Source organism: Coregonus lavaretus, assembly GCF_964263955.1.
Source record: "Coregonus lavaretus genome assembly, chromosome: 6".
In the NCBI taxonomy this organism is placed as follows: domain Eukaryota; kingdom Metazoa; phylum Chordata; class Actinopteri; order Salmoniformes; family Salmonidae; genus Coregonus; species Coregonus lavaretus.
In genome coordinates, this window is record NC_139993.1 from 7,869,208 (window position 1) to 7,891,671 (window position 22,464).

The 22,464-nt window shown below is 45.1% G+C and overlaps 1 protein-coding gene across 2 annotated transcripts in view; it reads left to right on the forward strand.

The window, feature by feature from the left end:
- The first annotated feature begins 1,573 nt into the window (after positions 1 to 1,573).
- usp34 (ubiquitin specific peptidase 34) overlaps positions 1,574 to 22,464 on the forward strand; it is a 61,933-nt gene continuing 41,042 nt past the window's right edge. For both annotated transcript variants that reach the window (XM_084164101.1, XM_084164102.1), the window contains exons 1-15: positions 1,574 to 1,908; positions 9,547 to 9,634; positions 10,824 to 11,418; positions 11,810 to 11,860; positions 13,371 to 13,520; positions 13,926 to 13,993; positions 15,490 to 15,682; positions 15,990 to 16,051; positions 17,886 to 17,967; positions 18,087 to 18,179; positions 18,399 to 18,524; positions 19,084 to 19,213; positions 19,729 to 19,859; positions 20,180 to 20,874; positions 21,821 to 22,035. In XM_084164101.1, coding sequence (XP_084020227.1) covers positions 1,866 to 1,908; positions 9,547 to 9,634; positions 10,824 to 11,418; positions 11,810 to 11,860; positions 13,371 to 13,520; positions 13,926 to 13,993; positions 15,490 to 15,682; positions 15,990 to 16,051; positions 17,886 to 17,967; positions 18,087 to 18,179; positions 18,399 to 18,524; positions 19,084 to 19,213; positions 19,729 to 19,859; positions 20,180 to 20,874; positions 21,821 to 22,035 — 2,722 coding nt within the window. In that variant the 5' untranslated portion in view covers positions 1,574 to 1,865. The remainder of the gene's footprint in view (positions 1,909 to 9,546; positions 9,635 to 10,823; positions 11,419 to 11,809; positions 11,861 to 13,370; positions 13,521 to 13,925; positions 13,994 to 15,489; positions 15,683 to 15,989; positions 16,052 to 17,885; positions 17,968 to 18,086; positions 18,180 to 18,398; positions 18,525 to 19,083; positions 19,214 to 19,728; positions 19,860 to 20,179; positions 20,875 to 21,820; positions 22,036 to 22,464) is intronic.

Below are 22,464 nucleotides of genomic sequence, written 5' to 3' on the forward strand. Positions count from 1 at the left end.
TGTGTGTGTGTGTGTGTGTGTGTGAGATTGAGAGGGAGGGGGCGGAAGGAGGTGCCCTCAGCACTCGGTTGTTTGTCAACCAAATCAATGCCAATATGTAAATGAGAATTGCGCCTCCGATTCGGGCACTCCCCTTTTTTGCATACGGACGCATTTTATACAGTCATTTGTGTAATAATACGGCTCCTTTTCCCTCGCTAATTCAAGCTTTATGTTTTTGGTCATCCTCTTTGTTTAGACGTGCATGAAGTTGAAAGAATTAAATACTTTTTTTTTTAACCATCTTCTTTCCCTACACCCCCCACCAACACCCCTTGTATTTGTTTATATGTAAGATATGTTAAAAACACACGCAAAATGGTTACTTTAAAAAGCGCAGTAGCGTCAGGAAGTGCTCCAATAGAAAGAGCTCTGTGTTTTTCGGAGGAGCCGCATGGCCTGCAGATGAATGTGACGGTCAAGGGTGGTAAATTACGTTCTTCCTTTGTTTTTGATTTGTGAGCAGTTTTTGCGGGGTGAGTCGGGGCTTCTGTTTGCACCCAAAACTGACTGCTCTGAAATTTTGACGAGAATGTTAGATCAAAGGAAGGTTATGTGCATATCATCCTGTTTGTAAAGCTGTCTTAGTACTATGGGAACATAAAGTTGGTTATTTTTACAAAACTGTGTATGTCCTGTACCAACTTGCATATACGTAAATACATTACATGGTGAGCCAATATCTCATTACACAGTCACTGGTGATAAACACTTCAATAAATAATACATTATTAATAACTATGGTGTTGGGGGAAAGTATACCTGACACAATTTGATTTTAAAAAGGTGTGTGTTTCCTTCAGTCATTGAAGGTTATTAAATCCAATATCTGAATTAGGATTTGAAACCACAGATAAGTCTGCAGTTTGAGAGGAATAATGTAAAAACTTTAAGGTCAAAATACATCAGGAAATACTTTGGAGTACCAAATAAAAAACGATGTCCTGGCATAATACTTATCTGACAAATTCCACAAATGAATAAAATGTCTGGAAGGTGGACTGTCTCTTGGTGCCAATGAGGGCGATCTATTAACCTGAGCCGCAGTGCACCGGTCTATGGCCCGTGACAGGAAAGGGCACAAGTGGTGAGGGAGGAGCACCTATCTCAAATCGAACCATAATCTGCGCCACTCGGTAATGTTGTCCAAAAACAGACATGTATTTTCCATAAAATATATGTTCGAAATTTCAAAACAGTTTTATCAAAAGCAATCACTTTTGCATGTGAAAACATAATCCTACTCCATTACTGAACGGGGCACCTGGCTCACGCCCTAGAGGCAGCCCGGTTCCAAAACGAATGAAATCACTTTTCACCCGGTGTATACTCCCCTCATCGGGGTAACCCGGCCTAGATAATCGAATCGCCTCGGTGGCTACTGGCTGGTGCTCTCTTGGCTGTCTGGGAATGAAACGCCATTTGTAAACATTTCTTGCTGATGGAGTAACCGCGAGACTAGCGGAAAAAGTCGAACAAGGCGAAGGAGACAACGGAAAGTTACGAATAATGAACATGCTGTGCCCCCCCCCCCACCCCTTTTCAATATGGCTGCGGTATCTACTCTCTCCAGTAACGCTCAGATTGGAGATTGACTCGACTCTGTATCTTAATGCCTCTTACTTTTTGACTTTATCAACGATATTTAGAAACTAATTTAATCTGAATCTATTACTCTCCCTTATTTTATTTAATGCATTAGCAAACCTTCACCAACCACTACGTCGGGCCTTTTCCCCAAAACAACCAGGTGCCAACAATTCGTATCCATCAACAATTTCCAATGGTTTGACTACACTTTTCCGTCGTTATTTTCTTGATGAACAATGTGTGAAAACTGCGCCGAGCTGGTGGAGGTTTTAAATGAAAGTAAGTAAACATTTTTATTAAATGGTTTGGTGGCGTAGTGGTCCCCTAATGCTAGCTAACGTTAGCTAAGTCAGGCTACCTGAGTGAAGCTGGACAGTTAGCTATCGTACCCCTGTCGTGCCTGGTTGTTCTCCACTTGTTCTGCAGTTTCTGATTTTACCACTAGCCAGACAGCTGCCAATGTAAGGCCTTGTCTTGAATTAATGATCTGAATGTAAATGGCACCTTGTCAGCAACTTTGAGGCCTGTCTCTGTCAAATCGCTGCAGGATGAAGGGGATGCCTGAGCAGAGTTAACTGGCCAGCTAGCTAACTAGACGAGATTCTGAACATCATTAACAGGAGTTAACTAACTAGTTAGAATGCCATGGCATCAGCCCAATCTAAGTTGTTTAGCTAGCTAACTTGCCCGTTTGGTTAACTGCCTGTCTAGAAATGTGGTTTGACATGTATTTGGCCATAACAAATGTTTGCTACACATTGCATGTGCCTTTTTTTAGTCGGAGACGAGAGAGGTGGCTGTGTATAGTATGTTGTGCAGACGTGTTCGCTCTTGCTAACTAGCCTGTCTGGTTGATATGTTTGTCAGTTGCACGTTGAGTAACGAGTTGTCCAACGTTAACTAACGTTAGCTCACTGACTAGCCAGCTAGATAGCTGTGGTCAACTGCCATCAAAACGGACTGATTTGTTTTAATATTTGAGTTGCCACACGCGCTGTAATATAATTTTGCCAGATTGCAAGCAAATGTTTAGCTTTCAGTCAGCTAACCTAACGTTAGCTAAGCAATATGTGCTCACTAGTTAACGTTACTGTAGGTAAAAACATTTAGCTATTATAAGCTTGTTATTAATCAAAATAAAATGTGCATACGAATGCCATTGGATGTATTTCCTACGGACAGTAGTAACGTTAGAGCAGCTTCTTTGCTAGCTACGAGGTAGCTAACTAGGCCAAATTGCTTTCATAACGGGATATGGGAGCGAATAAACAAAGGCCCATTTTTTTGTATTTTTGTAGGGCTACATCTGTTGTTTCCTCCATTGCATTAATAGCTAGTTATACATCTATGAAATTGCAATGGTTTGTGTATGTGGAGTGTACTTGTTTTACCTAGTTAGCGAACTGAGTATGGGAAGGCATTGGCGATGGTAGCAAGAAGACACTGCTGACAGTCTGGCTTATGGCCTGGTGTACTGTGCAATATGAGTTGTTTGCCATCAGTAATATGGGATTTTGTATTTGAAATCTTAATATGCTTGTTTGCTAGATTAGGATGTCTTACACCTATTTTCAGTCTGATATTAGTGACTAAACGTTTGACTTGGTGACTTGGACAAGAGGGGAGTAATCTTGTTTAAAATTGTCTCCATGTCTTGGGAGGATATCCAAGCCGACATGGTAAAGCGGTTGTGGGTTGCTTATTGCAGGACCCCTTTGAAAGGGGGATCATGATGGTGCAGCTCAAAGGGTCTTTCATCCTGTCAATACACATTTAAAACAAACAAGAAACTAGATTAATGGAATATAACCTATCCCCTCCCCAAAATCTGTAATTCAAATGAGCAATGAGTATGACACTTTAGGTGCTCAGATTAACTTGGCTGTTGGTGGTTTGTAGGCAAATTATGGAAAGATAAATGAAGGCTTACTTACATGTTCTATGCATTTGTTGGCCTATAAACAGTGGACACACTTTCCCTTGTGTATTATTAAAGTGTGTGGAGGAGTAGGCCTATGTAACTAGTGTTCTAAAAGGGCCTCCTTTTGTCTTTGAGCAAAATACCATCTCTCTGGCCCACATGTATGTCTAACAACAATGGTTTTGGAGATGGCTAGTAGGCTACACAGTAGTATGTTTTCACAATAGAGCTGCTGTTTTACCTGTGACGGGGGTCGTCCCTTTGTTCAGCAAAACAGAGTACACCCCCTGTGTGTGTGTGTCTGTGTCGGCACCAGGCTGCCGCCAGTAGAGGTGTGAGGGGCTTGTTGCCTGTGACAGGCTTGTCTGGAGTGCCAGGGTGTGAGACTGGCAGCCCCATGTGTGCGAGACTGGCAGCCACGTGTGCTTTCACCAGGTGACCCCTGACCTCAAATTTGCTGTAGCGGAGCGCATGAAGCCGGGAATGTTTTGTGTGTGGCTGCATGCATGCAAGAGAAGTGATGGATTTACTGAGCGAATGAGGGGTTTCAATCCACTATTGAATATGCTGTGCAAGTAAGCCTGCAGGGTGACAGGTAGTCTAGCTGTTTTAAGAGCGTTGGGCCAGTAACCGAAAGGTCGCTGGTTCGAATCCCGTGCCAACTAGGTGAAAAATCTGTCGATGGTCCCTTGAAGAAGACACTTAACCGGAATTGCTCCTTTAAGTCACTCTGGATAAGAGTATCTGCTAAATGACTAAAATGTAAATGTACATGTGGCTGCCAGTGTCAATCCCCACACACCCTGTTTTAAGATGCTGTCTGGCACTGTGCCAGCCAGCCAGAGGTTGCCCTTGAGCATAGATCTGGGACCAGCTTACCTGCCCACCCCTAGCCTAACACTAATCCATTGATGTAAAAAGCCAAACTGACCCTACATCAGCACCTAAAGCCAACTACTTCTATCAACACAGGCAGTTGAGCTCAGCAGAGCCCTGCTGAGAACTGCTGAGTTTTAGGTGTCTATTTTACTTCTCTGTTTTTGTTACAAGCTCAAAGCTTTGCTGTCAGAACAATGGCTGGGAGATCCAGATCCTCTTATCTGGAGCTGATCGCAATGTTTTTGGTACAGGCCACCGAACACAATGTCATGTATTGTTTTATGAATGGAGCTGGGAATTGGAGTCCAGTCCAAGATGAAAAAGGAAAGAATGGAATAAAGGCAGACACACATTTAGGTCAGGGCAAGGTGCCCTGGCGAACTTTAGAACCCTGTTTGTTGTTTCATCTGTCACGTGGCAAGGAACAGACCCGTAAGTTCCACTTATTTTACATTTACAGTTGAGTCATTTAGCAGACTCTCTTATCCAGAGCGACTTACAGTAGTGAGTGCATACATTTTTTTTTTTTTCATACTTTCTGTTTCTCTTGGTAGTGGTTTGGCACAACTCCAATCGTCACAGTGGTTATTAGGCTCTATGCATAATAAGAATGTGACATTTGGGCCTAGGTCAGTCAGGTATGGAAATTGTTGATGGGAATGGGTCTCTTGTCACAAAGTTTGTGCATGTAGGCTGCACCTTTTCAAAATGACACTTCTCCCTCCAACATAATGTGCAATATTGAATGTATAGTTGATTTCGTTAGCAATTTATCTAAGTCCAACTTTTAGTTAGTAGTCCCCTGTAGCTCAGTTGGTAGACCATGTCGCTTGCAACGCCAGGGTTGTGGGTTCGTTTCCCACGGGGGGCCAGTATGAAAATGTATGCACTCACTAACTGTAAGTCGCTCTGGATAAGAGCTTCTGCTAAATGACTAAAATGTAAATGTAAGAAAAAGAAGTAGCAGGAACGCTTCAAGTAGGCTATTCCAAAACAATCACAGGTGCTCTTGTCGGGGAATAGTACTAGAAAAGCAAAATAAAAAAGAGAACCACAAATAGGTCCTAAGTGGCAAAAAAAATCCAACTTAAAGCACTCGTGGGTTTGCAAGTTAAAAAGCCTTTAATATGTGGGCTAAGTCATTTTGCGTATCGGCGAACGCTTTCATCAGGGTGTCCTTTTGCTTTTCTTGTATTAGGCTTGGCATGTAGGCTGATGTGAGGCAACAATATGGTCAGTTTTCTCTCTTGTTCTGAGAGCAGGAAATAGGGTGTTGGTACAACAACAAAGATCTCTGGTTGAGGGGTGGGTGCAGATGAAAATTATGCGTCACAAATGCAGCATCCCCAGAGTCACAAATGTTTTTCATTTACACCAATGAGTTTGAAAGACACAAGTGCTTTGGGGTTGCGGAAAAATGTAGGCAATGCTACACTGTCCACAGAAAAGTTAGAGAGCTGAGCTTTTGACACAGCAATAACCTTCCATTGGACATGCCTTGCCCCACACGTTGCTTACATTTTGTTTTGAGACTCTCTGTGTGTGTGTGTGTGTCAGCAATAGGGATGTGCATGGTTATTCGAATATCCGAAAGGATGTTAGTATTCGAATTCTTGTGAGTATTAACTTTTGCGGCAAGAAAATGTATAGGCCTATTTTACCACTGAAAATGCTTTTTCTAAATTAAAACAAACTTTTCCATGTAGTTTTAATGACGTTCCCCATAAAAAAGAACGGTAGCTGTCTGGTAGCCTTCACGTGTAGCTTGTTGTTTATGTTGGCCAATCAAAGCGGGAAAGAGGCTCAATGGGATGTAGCTCAGTTGGTAGAGCATGGCGTTTGCAACACCAGGGTTGTGGGTTCGATTCCCACGGGGGGCAGTATGATTTTTTTAAAATATAAAAATATAATGAATGCACTCACTAACTGTAAGTCGCTCTGGATAAGAGCGTCTGCTAAATGACTGAAATGTAAATGTGTAACAAGTGTAGTGAAAGTTCACAAATGCAATGCAAGACGGAATTAAAAGTTAGCGAAATGAGTCGGCTACAACGAGCAACCAATAGGTAGGCTTTTGTTTTATTGAATGGGGTTGGGGAGATGGTGCTAAATGTGTCCTCAATTAGGCTACTCCAGTCAAGACAGGTACTATTACATAACATTGTGGCTGCTACAAGTTAGCTGGTCTTGGCTGTAGCCGGGCAGCGACGCTCTCTCTGGCGGTGTCTAGACTTGACAGTTCATGCAGCTTTACTATTCTGATATAGAATTCCGAACATGTCATGCATCTACACCTAGCCTACATTTAAATGTCTACCGTGTCCATAGTGTGTCCGGATTCCCTTTTCCCACGCTATATTCAAATGCCTGTATGTATTCTACAAACTGTGGAATAGGCAAAATATAACACCGCAACAACTGATGGCAGTGGCTAACTACTGTAGCTAACTCGCCAGCTAACCTCTGTAGCTAGCAACGCTAAAGGGATTACAAACAGATTAGCATAACTATAGCCAAACAAAATATAGTTTTTCTAAATATTAGCTAGCTGGCTAGCATTTATGAGTCCTGCAAACAGGTTCCTCGCATGCTAGGAACGTATTTCCTCCAACATTATAATGAAAAGGTGCCTCGGTCCCAAAACACACGTTTTCTTGAGACTTGTGGGAGGAGTGCTGAAAACGTCGCCCACTGTATGGGCTTTCGGTAGCCTGATAACATCCAGACTGAGGAGAAATCTGCACACAATGCATCCCTGACCACCTCCTGAAGTGGTCAGCCAGATCTGAGCACAGTCAGACTTTTGAACGTTTAGACCCGTCTTTTCAATGCGATCTTCGTATTCTGATAGCAGAAGTCGCATGTAAGTGTCAAATGTCGACACGATCTCTGCCTGTCTGCTCACTCCTATCTCACCGGCACCTCCAAGCAGTAGCCAGCCTCTCCTTCGCGCAGCAGTGTTCAGATTAAAAACGTATGTTTAAAAAAACACATTTATTTCAAATATACGGATACCGACAAAAATGTATGATACTATTCGAATAGTGAAATTATTTCAACCCCCATCCCTAGTCACCAATATAATACAGTAGCCGACTTTAGCCTGTAGTATAAGCCAATTCTGCTTGGGAAGGCCTGTTGGTGTGGAGCCCCTGTTAGTTGTCGGTAATGGGGAGCCTTGCCTGGCCCGTGCTAATGTGGTGCTGAGGCACGTTTCTCACCAGAGGCTTGAGACTTCCATGGGTCAGTTGAGTCTCCCATCCAGACTAGAGGGAGGAGCATCTCTGCTCTCCTGTTGACCAAAGGACCGTTCGCATTGAGCCTCCAGAAATAATATTTTTTTGTTGTAGCAAAGTGTCAACCACTATTTAGTCTTCGATAATGCCTAAAATACACTGCTCAAAAAAAATAAAGGGAACACTAAAATAACACATCCTAGATCTGAATGAATGAAATAATCTTATTAAATACTTTTTTCTTTACATAGTTGAATGTGCTGACAACAAAATCACACAAATTATCAATGGAAATCAAATTTATCAACCCATGGAGGTCTGGATTTGGAGTCACCCTCAAAATTAAAGTGGAAAACCACACTACAGGCTGATCCAACTTTGATGTAATGTCCTTAAAACAAGTCAAAATGAGGCTCAGTAGTGTGTGTGGCCTCCACGTGCCTGTATAACCTCCCTACAACGCCTGGGCATGCTCCTGATGAGGTGGCGGATGGTCTCCTGAGGGATCTCCTCTCAGACCTGGACTAAAGCATCCGCCAACTCCTGGACAGTCTGTGGTGCAACGTGGCGTTGGTGGATGGAGCGAGACATGATGTCCCAGATGTGCTCAATTGGATTCAGGTCTGGGGAACGGGCGGGCCAGTCCATAGCATCAATGCCTTCCTCTTGCAGGAACTACTGACACACTCCAGCCACATGAGGTCTAGCATTGTCTTGCATTAGGAGGAACCCAGGGCCAACCGCACCAGCATATGGTCTCACAAGGGGTCTGAGGATCTCATCTCAGTACCTAATGGCAGTCAGGCTACCTCTGGCGAGCACATGGAGGGCTGTGCGGCCCCCCAAAGAAATGCCACCCCACACCATGACTGACCCACCGCCAAACCGGTCATGCTGGAGGATGTTGCAGGCAGCAGAATGTTCTCCACGGCGTCTCCAGACTCTGTCATGTCTGTCACATGTGCTCAGTGTGAACCTGCTTTCATCTGTGAAGAGCACAGGGCGCCAGTGGCGAATTTGCCAATCTTGGTGTTCTCTGGCAAATGCCAAACATCCTGCACGGTGTTGGGCTGTAAGCACAACCCCCACCTGTGCACGTCGGGCCCTCATACCACCCTCATGGAGTCTGTTTCTGACCGTTTGAACAGACACATGCACATTTGTGGCCTGCTGGAGGTCATTTTGCAGGGCTCTGGCAGTGCTCCTCCTGCTCCTCCTTGCACAAAGGTGAAGGTAGCAGTCATGCTGCTGGGTTGTTGCCCTCCTACGGCCTCCTCCACGTCTCCTGATGTACTGGCCTGTCTCCTGGTAGCGCCTCCATGCTCTGGACACTACGCTGACAGACACAGCAAACCTTCTTGCCACAGTTCGCATTGATGTGCCATCCTGGATGAGCTGCACTACCTGAGCCACTTGTGTGGGTTGTAGACTCAGTCTCATCCTACCACTAGAGTGAAAGCACCGCCAGCATTCAAAAGTGACCAAAACATCAGCCAGGAAGCATAGGAACTGAGAAGTGGTCTGTGGTCACCACCTGCAAAACCAGTCCTTTATTGGGGGTGTCTTGCTAATTGCCTATAATTTCCACCTGTTGTCTATTCCATTTGCACAACAGCATGTGACATGTATTGTCAATCAGTGTTGCTTCCTAAGTGGACAGTTTGATTTCACAGAAGTGTGATTGACTTGGAGTTACATTGTGTTGTTTAAGTGTTCCCTTTATTTTTTTGAGCAGTGTATATTAATTGCAATTTCAGATATTTTCTAGCGTGTGTCCACTATATATAGCCTAGTAGGACCTATTAGTGCAAAGCATTTGAACAAGCAGTGTGGGTCAAGTGTCATGTCCTCACCACCTTGACTTCTCTCTCTCCCCTACAGTATCGGATGCAGACAGCACTGAGGGCCTACAGCTGAAGAAGGAGCATGCGTTACGAGTCTTCAGCTACATCAGCTCATGGTCCCAGAGGTCAGTCTCCCACTCTCCTCTGTTCCCCGCATACATTATTATTCCATGGATTCATCCCAAATGGAACCCTATTCCCTATTTAGTGCTCTACTTTTGACCAGGTGCACTTATTTTGACCACTATGTAGGGGAAAGGGTTTCATTTGGAAAGCAGACCATTACTATTTAAAAGGGCAGGATATCCGCTAGCTCTATCTGAAGCCATTATCAGCCATGAATTCATCATGTATTACTAGCGCTAACGGCTAACCAATGTGTTTTAGGTGTAGCTTAGCATGTAGGCTAGCTAAGGTCACTGGAGGACAAGTGGGTCATAAATAATAGGTTTTACGCCTCGCTTAGTGGTGTTTTTATTGTTGTTTAACTAGCTGTGTTTGTGTGTGCGCGTGCGTGCCTGCGCAGAATAGAGCCTTGAGGAATTGTTGACCTTTCGGAGTTGTTCTCCCACTCTCAGTGAGATCAGGCAAAAATGCTGACTGATCTGGGAAAGTTGACTGGAAGCATTCCTCTAGTTTTGCATTCTTAGTGGGATCTGTCATTTGTGTGCATCCGCCATTTGTGTGGATCCTTCATTTGTGTGGATCCTTCATTTGTGTGGATCCTTCATTTGTGTGGTATCCTTAATTTGTGTGGTATTCTTCATGTGTGTTAATTGGTTGCTGTCTTATCAAAATACACGGTGGGAAAATAATATCTAAAATAGGATGGTCAGTAATATAGTCACATAGGCGTTTTACCTTATGTTAATGTCACAAGAAACGGAATTCATGAGAACAGAGCTCAAAATAGATCAAGGGCTGTATTCAATCAAATCCTCCATAAACAATGCGTATTCTGCATCTTTGTTAATACAACTACAGCCCACTCACATGTCTTAATCAGAAAGACAGAAAACTGTACCTAAAACTAGTTCTATGCTTTATTCGCTTCAATGCACGTTTGATTGAATTGAGCCCATAGATGATTCTCTAAAGATAGCTGGTTGTTGAGGCAGAAGCTACAGTCCACTGCAGTGTGGACCGTGCGTTGCCTTTTTATGGTTTCCAAATGTTTTGATGCCTTGACCATCCAAATCGAATGAGTCAGTCTCGAACCGCGACCCCAGTAGGAGTTGACTGCAACTCACTGGTGGGTCTCCCTGATCCGCAATTCACTCAATCGCTCTCACCACCCCTCCTTTCCCTCCACAGGCAATGTCTATGCTGCTTCAAGGAGTACAAGCACCTGGAGGTGTTCAACCAGCTGGTCTACGCCCTCATCAACCTGGTCATCGCCCAGGTCACCAGCCTGAGGGACCGCCTCTGTAGCACCACCAGCCAACGGGGCGCCGCCGACACCGGGGACGGGGCCACAGATGGAGCAGAGGGGCCGGGGACAGAATGGGGGGGAGATGGAGGGGGTGGAGTAACTGGAGGAGGACCGCACCCCCAGCAACCGCCCTCCTCGCCTGGCGAGGACGAGCCGCTGAACGTGGAGAGGGACTCAGCAGAGGAGGACACCGCCGGGGGCGCTTCGGAGCAGAACCAGAATAACAACAACCAGAACCCAGTCCAGGGGACCAGCCAGGCCCAGCAGGAGGCCCCCAAGCCAGGGGAAAGTAGTAGTGGTATTGGGGCGTCTGAGGCTGGAGCTAGCAGCAGTACGGACAGCCAGGCCCAGGAGGACCTGTTTGACTCGTGGAGTACGGAGGACCGGGAGAAGCTGCTGCTCTGCGCCGCCAAGATCTTCCAGATCCAGTTCCCCTTGTACACGGCTTACAAGCACAACACACACCCCACCATAGAGGTAATGGAATGACACACCCGGATACAACACAATACATGTACACACCTCACTATAGAGTTAATAGCATAACATGTTTCCCCCGACACAACACCCACCCCACCATAGCAGTAATGGTATAATATGTACCGCCGACACAACACCCACCCCACCATAGCAGTAATGGTATAATATGTACCGCCGACACAACACACACTGCACCATAGAGGTAAAAGCATAACATGTACCCATACACACAACTCAATTATGGATTCAGTATATCAGATTGTATTTATCTCCATGGTGTACTTAATACTTGACAATTACTTTGGTGTTCTCCTGTTCTAAAATGTTCTCTAACATTTCTCAGTATGTAATATACTCGTCATACTTATTACTTTGGTTCCTTTTCCAGGACATCTCTGCTCACGAAAGCAATATCCTCGGCTCCTTCTGCGACATGAACGTAAGAACGCCTCCGCCCACTCTTTGTTTTTACGACTCCACCGTTTCGTCCAAAAACACTACTCAATCTGCCTGATTGTCACTTTGGGTCGGTTCCAACTCTTTACAGCAACATCTGCGTCTCCCAAATGGCACCCTATTCCCTTTACAGTGCACTACTTTTGACCCGGGCCCGTATGGCTCTGGTCAAAAGTACTGCACTATATAGGGAATAGGGTGCCATTTGGTACATATCCTACGTCATCCAGTCCTTTGAAGCAAAGGCCCATGTCTTAATGTCTGGTCTGCCTGTTTGACCAATCGCCAATCTCCTCCTAGTCCCCTCTCTCCTGTGGTCATGTTACTCATATCAATGATTTATGACATCTTGGGTCTATTTATATTTTATTGGGAAGCTGCACGAAAAGTGGCATGCCTAGAGTCCAGCAGCTGTGTCCCATTTAGGACTGGGACTCTCTGATCACTGTTCCCAGGTTGTTTTAATGGGTTTTCACTCGAGGAGGTTTGGTGTAGTTTTTGTTAACGATAGGTCCTAGAACTGTTCTCCCTCAGGGGTCCAATTACAAATGTTTCCTTTAGGACCTGGGGAGACAGAGGGAGAGGGCTCTCTAAACACTGATCCCAGGTCCCTCTTGTGGCTTTTCACTTTTGGAGGTGAAATCCACAAGGGCTCCAACTACAAATGGCTGTCAGGGTGTGCTCAATGCTATGGTAGCCAATATCAACCAAGGTACATGGCTACATTTGATATATCTGGCAGTGGCAAACTGTCTTCTAAAGTGTATTAATAGTTCTACATGGGTCTTTTGAGGTACCGTACCAGTCAAAAGTTTGGACACCTACTCATTCAAGGGTTTTTCTTTATTTTTTTACTATTTTCTACATTGTAGAATAATAGTGAAGACATCAAAACTATGAAATAACACATGGAATCATGTAGTAACCCATGTAGAAAATAGTAAAAATTAAGAAAAAGTAGGTGTGTCCAGACTTTTGACTGGTACTGTATGTCAGGCCAACGTGGACATGAGGTGTGAAATGTGTCTGCAGAATACCGGTAGTTTAGTTTTTATTAAATTGAGGCTCATTTCCACCTCCAAGTGCTGTCGATCTTTCCCCAGAGTACAATAGTCTGTTTCAGTCTAATTTAATAACTCTAGCTCATACCTCTCCACAATATTAAACATTTTTAATGGGCTTTTAATGGATATTTCTAGGGGACAAAGTTGTCTGCATACTCTGTCCCGAATAGTCTGCAAAAAAGCCATACTCTCTTCTCCTTCATCTGCGCTTTGAAAGAACTAGATGAGTGAAAGCAAATTCACAGTATCCATCCACCATTTTGCTTTCACCTATAGTTCAGATAAACCAAAAGGAACCACTTGAAACCATTGAGTTGCACAAATCACGCTAGTCTCTTCCACTATGATGTGTGATATGAAGCCGAAGTCAGTTTTCCATTTCCGTGTGGACAATAAAGTTGTATTGACATTGTTTTTCCCTGTGACCAGGATGTGGAGGTCCCTTTACACTTGCTGCGCTACGTGTGCCTGTTCTGTGGCAAGCACGGTCTGTCGCTCATGAAGGACTGCTTTGAGTCAGGCACGCCGGAGAGCCTGCCCTTCCCCATCGCCCACGCCTTCATCACCATCGTCTCCAATGTGAGTAGGAGTTGAGCCCAATATGGCAACCCAACCGCCCAGTATGGCACCACAACCCATCCGGCAGGTGCCCAATAATGCAATCCAGCCACCCAACATTGCAGCCCAACCCAGTCGCCCAATATATATCCACCCAATCCTGGATATATTTACCACTACCTCCAGATGCTGTTTCGGCTCCGTCTCCAGAGCCAGATATATGCAGATGTTCTTGAAGCAGTTTACGTTTTCTATGTTATAGCACAGCTGTTTGATTTGTAAATGCTCTCTCCGTCAGTAATCGCAGTGAATAATCAGTTGTCAGTCAGCTCTGTTAGTGGCATCCATTTTTTAGGTTTTCCACTGCTTCTCACACATCTCAAGGGATGTCAGTCTGATTCCAATTTGTTCTCTCCACATACACAGATCCGAATATGGTTGCACATTCCCGCCGTCATGCAGCACATCATACCATTCCGCACGTATGTAATACGGTAAGTTCACAATCTCCATATCAATGAGGATAATTAAGTCTTCATTAGTGTCTCACCACCAGTGAGTTTTCACTAGTGCCTTAAAATCCCTAATTAGGCGGCAGATAGCTTAGTGGTTAAGAGCGTTGTGCCAGTAACCGAAAGGTCGCTGGTTCTAATCCCCGAGCCGACTAGGTGAAAAATCTGTCTGTGCCCTTGAGCAAGGCACTTAACCCTAATTGCTCCTGTAAGTCGCTCTGGATAAGAGCGTCTGCTAAATGACTAAAATGTAAATGTTAAAAAAATGTATCAATACAGATTGAATCACAAATAATTTATTGAATATAATGGTGAATGTTAGTCATGACGTTTTCCCCATATCAAATACAGCTCTAAACAATATGGCATTCCATACTGCTGTTCAGTGCTTTTTCTCTCCAGTCATGGTAAGAGAATAAGAAAATGGGGCAGAGAGAGGAGAGTTGCTGTTGCAGTCGGAGCTCCTCTCGTCGGAAATGGCCCGAGGGGCTGTTTGAAATGCATATTGTATTTGGATACACAGTGCTGTGTTGTTCAACTCGCCAGCCACTTTCCAACACACAATCAAATGCACTTGATAGAGATGCTCCCCTGAATATTGGATGTAGTATTAGGGGGACATTATGCAAATGGTGTTATCCAACATATTGGCAGTTGATTGGCATAAATGAAGGATGAATTTAGTGGATTCTCTTACAAAGCATATTTTTGTATTTGAGTTGAATTTCAAAATTAAAAGAGAGACTTGACTGTATATGTTTTTTCTGCCTGGAAAGCAATTGCAGCTGAGAGCCCTCAGTCAGTGTAGTGTGCTTCACTCTTGCAGTGCCACTAACTGGTGTTGCTAGGAAGAGCTTCCCTCACCATGGCAACAGTGGCCAGTGCTCCAGTCAGCTTCTCCTCACATGACCTTGGTGCAGCCAGACAGCTCGCAGGCCTCGCCGCACGTCTGTCATGTGACCTGGGTGGGCTGGATTAATTGGTTCTGATGGATTAACTCATTTTGATCCTCTGTCTAAGAAGAATGATGAAATGTGACTTATTGACTCCAGTGCCATGCACTACCTTATAGAGTATTACTCCTGAATTTAGCAAAATGTTTGTTTTCTCAGAAGTTATTAAAAAGATACATACTGTATTTTATTGATCATAGAGACCGTAGATTCTCATTGTAGCCAACTGTTGTCATGGTTTTTCTCAGTTTATCAAAGTGCTTCTAATCTGAGTGTTGTAGCCAGCCTCTATAGATGCCACATTCTTAGTCCTGACTGTTTAGTCCCGTTTGTCCAGTCATTATGTCCAACCTGTCTACCATGTCTTCTCCAGCAGCACTCTTGAGAGAACCTGACAAAGCGACTTCAACTTTAAAACGAAATAAAACAAATACAAGTATTTCCTAACGAAGGGACTTCCTGGTTTAAGTCAAGTTAACTAAATTCACGAATAAATGTATTTCCACTAAATGTGTCCCTCCCCAGGTACCTGTGCAAGCTGTCGGACCAGGAGCTGCGTCAGAGCGCGGCGCGCAACATGGCCGACCTGATGTGGAGCACGGTGAAGGAGCCGCTGGACAGCGCGCTGTGCTTCGACAAGGAGAGCCTGGACCTGGCCTTCAAGTACTTCATGTCCCCCACGCTCACAATGAGGCTGGCCGGCCTCAGCCAAATCACGGTGAGAATCACTCATACACGTGCACACAGAGACGCATGCACCCACTCTCACACACTGCTGTGTTGCTTGCTCTTTGGGAGTCTAGGCCGGGATACTGTGAAGTACATTGTGACAGCTGGTTTGTTTTTGACACCGACACACTTTGACTTGTATACTTTATTAAAGCTCCACTAGGACTTCCAGTTTAATGGAACTAAGACTTTTACACTAGGGTCAATGACTCGATAAATGAAGTATACTGGTGTGTACATACATAATTCATTGTCATTGTGCCAATTAAATGTTTATTCTCGTTTTCTCCCCACAGAATCAGCTCCACACCTTCAACGACGTCTGTAATAACGAGTCTCTGGTGTCCGACACCGAAACGTAAGTCTATTGAGTTGGTTTTACAATGAAACGTAAGTCAATTGAGTTGGTTTTACAATGAAACGTAAGTCAATTGAGTTGGTTTTAAAACGTAAGTCAATTGAGTTGGTTTTACAATGAAACGTACAGTGAGTGAAAAAAGTATTGATCCCCTGCTGATTTTGTACGTTTGCCCACTGACAAAGACATAATAGTCTATAATTTTAATGGTAGGTTTATTTGAACAGTGAGAGACAGAATAACAACAACAAAATCAAGAAAAGCGCATGTCAAAAATGTTATAAATTGATTTGCATTTTAATGAGGGAAATAAATATTTGACCCCTCTGCAAAACATGACTTAGTACTTGGTGGCAAAACCCTTGTTGGCAATCACAGAGGTCAGACGTTTCTTGTAGTTGGTCACCAGGTTTGCACACATCTCAGGAGGGATTTTGTCCCGCTCCTCTTTGCAGATCTTCTCCAAGTCATTGAGGTTTTGAGGCTGACGTTTGGCAACTCGAACCTTCAGCTCCCTCCACAGAGTTTCTATGGGATTAAGGTCTGGAGACTGGCTAGGCCACTCCAGGACCTTAATGTGCTTCTTCTTGAGCCACTCCTTTGTTGCCTTGGCCGTGTGTTTTGGGTCATTGTCATGCTGGAATACCCATCCACGACCCATTTTCAATGCCCTGGCTGAGGGAAGGAGGTTCTCACCCAAGATTTGACGGTACATGGCCCCGTCCATCGTCCCTTTGATGCGGTGAAGTTGTCCTGTCCCCTTAGCAGAAGAACACCCCCAAAGCATAATGTTTCCACCTCCATGTTTGACGGTGGGGATGGTGTTCTTGGGGTCATAGGCAGCATTCCTCCTCCTCCAAACACGTTGAGTTGATGCCAAAGAGCTCAATTTTGGTCTCATCTGACCACAACACTTTCACCCAGTTCTCCTCTGAATCATTCAGATGTTCATTGGCAAACTTCAGACGGGCCTGTATATGTGCTTTCTTGAGCAGGGGGACCTTGCGGGCGCTGCAGGATTTCAGTCCTTCACGGCGTACTGTGTTACCAATTGTTTTCTTGGTGACTATGGTCCCAGCTGCCTTGAGATCATTGACAAGATCCTCCCGTGTAGTTCTGGGCTGATTCCTCACCGTTCTCATGATCATTGCAACTCCACGAGGTGGGATCTTGCATGAAGCCCCAGGCCGAGGGAGATTGACAGTTATTTTGTGTTTCTTCCATTTGCGAATAATCGCACCAACTGTTGTCACCTTCTCACCAAGATGCTTGACGATGGTCTTGTAGCCCATTCCAGCCTTGTGTAGGTCTACAATCTTGTCCCTGACATCCTTGGAGAGCTCTTTGGTCTTGGCCATGGTGGAGAGTTTGGAATCTGATTAATTGATTGCTTCTGTGGACAGGTGTCTTTTATATAGGTAACAAGCTGAGATTAGGAGCACTCCCTTTAAGAGTGTGCTCCTAATCTCAGCTCGTTACCTGTATAAAAGACACCTGGGAGCCAGAAATCTTTCTGATTGAGAGGGGGTCAAATACTTATTTCCCTCATTAAAATGCAAATCAATGTATACAATTTTTGACATGCGTTTTTCTGGATTTTTTTGTTGTTATTCTGTCTCTCACTGTTGAAATAAACCTACCATTAAAATTATAGACTGATAATTTCTTTGTCAGTGGGCAAACGTACAAAATCAGCAGGGGATCAAATACTTTTTTCCCTCACTGTAAGTCCATTGAGTTGGTTTTACAATGAAACGTAAGTCCATTGAGTTGATTTAGCACTGCATCACGGACCGTAAAAGGAGCGTACCTCAACCTCAAACTGTCCCTCCAGGTCAATAGCGAAGGAACTAGCTGACTGGCTAATCAACAACAATGTGGTGGAGCACATCTTTGGACCAAATTTGCACATAGAGGTGAGTTTTCCCTTTCCAAGTCATTATTACAGTAAGTCAATACATTTTTGTGGACAGTCTGTTTGAACTCCCCTGTTAATGCGGAGGTTGTCTTTGTGCCTCTTTTGTTGTTGTTCCAGATCATTAAACAGTGCCAAGTGATCCTGAACTTCCTTGCCGCAGAAGGCAGGCTCAGCACCCAGCATGTGGACTGCATCTGGGCTGCAGCTCAGGTAACTAGGCCCTAAACACCAGGGGCCGCATGTATAATGCTTCTCAGTAGAAGTGCTGAATTTGTATGCATATTTTATACTTATTTTTTTACTATATTCAACCAATTATTTTTGTTTTGATGTGCTATCATAACGTTCATTGAAATCCAAAGTTGACTTTTTGGGTCATTTCTCACTGATTTTCTCCTTGACCCTGTCTCTATCTGTTCTCCCCTGTAGTTGAAGCACTGTAGCCGTTACATCCACGACCTGTTCCCCTCCCTCATCAAGAACCTGGACCCGGTGCCGCTGCGCCACGTCCTCAACCTGGTATCCGGCCTGCACCCCAGCGCCCACACCGAACAGGTACACACACGCCACACATCATGAGTGCCCATTGGTAGTTGATGGTATTCTCAGAATATGAGGACTACGAATTACCTAGGTCCGGGAAGATGCCAGTGTCGCGATGCTCATTAGTATCGTGGCAAGGAAACGCAACACGAAGCCAATTTAACTTCTTTAGGAAAACAGCCCTATTGTTAGAAACAAACATTATATTGTCATCCAGAGTCACATTTATTTATTTTCCAAGCTATAGCACACAATATTTTACATACAGCAGGTTTTTAAGGATCAAAGAGTTTGATCTGCTTCGTGTTTTCATTTTTTGCCATGGAAAAAGTATTGCGATACTGGTATCGTCCCGGCCCTATTATTGCCTTAGGCCATGGCAAGGAGTGGACAATCAAATGCTCAGTGTGATTTAATCTATATATCACCAGATGACTTTGACGATGAGCTTTACAGTCACGTTAACCCTGTCTAACTGAGCTGCTCTTTGTCTTGGTCACCTGTACACCATATAGATCCTATAATTGTGATTCTATATGTAATTCTATGCTGCCCGCCCCCCCTTCCTCAGACCCTGTACCTGGCCTCCATGCTGATCAAGGCTCTGTGGAACAACGCCCTGTCCGCTAAGGCCCAGCTCTCCAAGCAGAGCTCCTTCGCCTCGCTGCTCAACACCAACGTCCCCATGGGCAACAAGAAAGGTACGACGGTTGTGTGTTGTGTGTGTGTGTGTGTGTGTATTTCAAGGGGATATATATTCGTTATCTTTGATCAGTGGTAGTCAACAACTCCGGTGCTGTAGAGTTGCAGTGGTATGCAGGTTTTTGGTCCAGTCCAGCACTAATCAAGGTGATGAAGGTGTTGAATCAGATGTTTTAGTGCTGGGATGGAACAAAGGTCTTGAACACCCTTTAGAACCCAATAACCAGGGTTGTTTACCACTGGCTTAGAAACATATGCTCTTAAACATCTCTGCTGATATATACATTTACATTTTAGTCATTTTAGCAGACGCTCCTATCCAGAGCGACTTACAGTTAGTGAGTGCATACATTTTCATACTGGCCCCCCGTGGGAAACGAACCCACAACCCTGGCGTTGCAAGCGCCATGCTCTACCAACTGAGCTACAGGGGATTGTGCCCTTATGAACTCTGAACTGTTTTGTGAGATGCGGTATCTGATGCATCAAGCCTCTGCTTCTCGTCTCTACCCAGGCTCCCCAGCGGCCAGCCCGGACAGCAGTGACAACAGCGACACGCACCACAGCGGCGGTAGCGACATGGAGATGGACGAGCAGATGATGAGCGGCAGCAAGCGGGGCCAGCAGAGACTCTCTGACACAGAGGTTAGCAGCACTCTAGTACCCTTTTCACGCTATCTAGCTGGAGAAACAATTGATGCACTTTCTCTATACGTTTAATAGGAATTGCTATTAGGAGCAAACCAGCACTGTTCAGCAATCCATGCTTAGTTTTTTTTTTACGTAGCCACTGTCTCCAATTGCTAAATTTTTATTATTTTTATTATCCAAAAGGCAATCCAAGTCAATATCCCAATTTTATTAGCGTTTTTCTGGTTTCATGTAATAATTTTTTTTTTGTGGTTCTGATGTATGGCTGGTTTAACTGGAACTGAGTCGGTCTCCTCTCTCTCCGCCCCGTCCAGGAGTCGATGCAGGGCAGCTCGGATGAGACGGCCAACAGCATGGAGGAGGGCAGCAGCGGGCCGGGCAGCAGCAGTGGCCACAGCGAGGGCTCCAGCAACGAGGCAGGCTCCAGCCGTGCCAGCCAGTCAGCGGGAAGCCCTGGCAGCGAGCTGCACTCTGACGACATGGCCGACAGCGAGGTCCTCAAGGAGGAAGAGGATGAGGAGGAAGATGACGAAGATGATGATGAAGATGAGGATGATGAGGATGACGATGATGAAGAGGGGAACAACCGGGGGGTAGCGGCCGAGGGCAGCCCGCAGAAGGAGCCCCGGGACCAGCTGGAGGTCAGGAAGCGGAAAGCGGCCGAGGTGCTGGTGGAGGAGCAGGGCGAAAGAGGAGCAGGAGACGGACCAAAACCCAAAGGTTTGCCCTTTAACCCAGAGGCAGCCGTCGGCATGGTAACGGTTGCGGCATCAATGGAGGGCCGCATGAGGATGCTGGATGCCTGCTCAGCTCGACCTGAGGGGCCCGAACAACAACTTTCAGAGATGGGAGGCCCCTCATCCCAAATGGCCCCGGGACCCCAGGAGCCCCCCTGCCTGCCCTGCCCCGGGGACTTCCTGGGGGACGCCATGGGCAACGAGCTGTTCAACTGCCGACACTTCATCGGGCCCCACCACCATCATCACCATAATCACCACCACCATGAAGGGTAAGACTATCACCGTCTCTTTGCTTTCTTTACGCTAATCTGTATCTTCTCTATATCTCCACTTTCACAATGTTCTATGTTTGGCACATTTTCCTAGAGAGAAGGTTATTTTAAGGCTTCTATCCAACTACAGACCCCAACTAAGACAAACTGTCCGTGGCCGATTCTACATGTTGAATCAGGACCAACTACTAGCAATAATGTCGGCGTCCAAATGAGCTTAGATACCATCCATAGATGGTTGAGTTGGCTGTAGTTGCATAGATGTGTAGAAGTGTGTCCAGTCAATAATTTCTACATGTCAAGAGGAACTAGACATACACTGAGTGTACAAAACATTAGGTACACCTTCCTAATATTGAGTTTCACTCCCCTTTTGCCCTCAGAACAGCCTCAATTCATCAGGGCATGGACTCTACAAGGTGTCGAAAGCGTTCCACGGGGATGCTGGCCCATGTTGACTCCAATGCTTCCCACAGTTGTGTCAAGTTGGCTGGATGTCCTTTGGGTGGTGGACCATTCTTGATACACATGGGAAACTGTTGAGCGTGAAAAACCCAGCAGCGTTGCAGTTCTTGACACACTCAACATGGTGCACCTGGCACGTACGACCATACCCTATTCAAAGGCACTTAAATCTTTTGTCTTGCCCATTCACCCTCTGAATGGCACACATACACAATCCATGTCTCAATTGTCTCAAGGCTTAAAAATCCTTTAACCTGTCTCCTACCATTCATCTACACTGATTTTGAAGTGGATTTAACAAGTGACATCAATAATTGATCATAGTTTTCACCTTGATTCACCTCGTCAGTCTGTCATGGAAAGAACAATGTTTTGGACATTCAGTGTAAATTTAACAGTTTTCCTTGCGACATGAAACTAGGGCTTATTCAAGTGACGAAAATATGCATTGCCCTTCTAACATTGAATCATCCGCCAGGCACATGGTGGACGACATGCTGAGCGCAGACGACGTGTCCTGCAGCAGCTCCCAGATCAGCGCCAAGTCGGAGAAGAACATGGCCGACTTTGACGGTGAGGAATCTGGCTGTGAGGAGGAGCTGGTGCAGATCAACTCGCACGCTGAGCTCAGCTCCCACCTGCAGCAGCACCTGCCCAACCTGGCCTCTATCTACCACGAGCACATGGTGCAAGGTAGGCTGCACTGCACGGTGCACCTAGGGTTGTGAATTTACTGTAATTTCCCCCAAAATTCCCAAGTTTCCCCGAAATCGCGGTTGGAAAATTCACGGAATGCCGCATTCACGGAATGCCGCACTCACGGAACGGTGTACCCACTCATTGCACACCGATAACGTGCCTCAGTTTACAGCAGCAAGAATCATGTAGTTATGGTTCTACTAATCTTCCCATCATCTGGATGGGTCAATCCAGTTAAACGCTTTCACCATCAGTTAATCCCGTGTAGTTCAGTTGGTAGAGCATGGTGCTGGCAACGCCAGGGTTGTGGGTTCGATTCCCGTTGGGGACCAGTATGAAAAAAAGTCGGAAAATTTATGCACTCACTACTATAAATCGCTCTGGATAAGAGCGTCTGCTAAACGACAAATAAAAGAAAAAAAA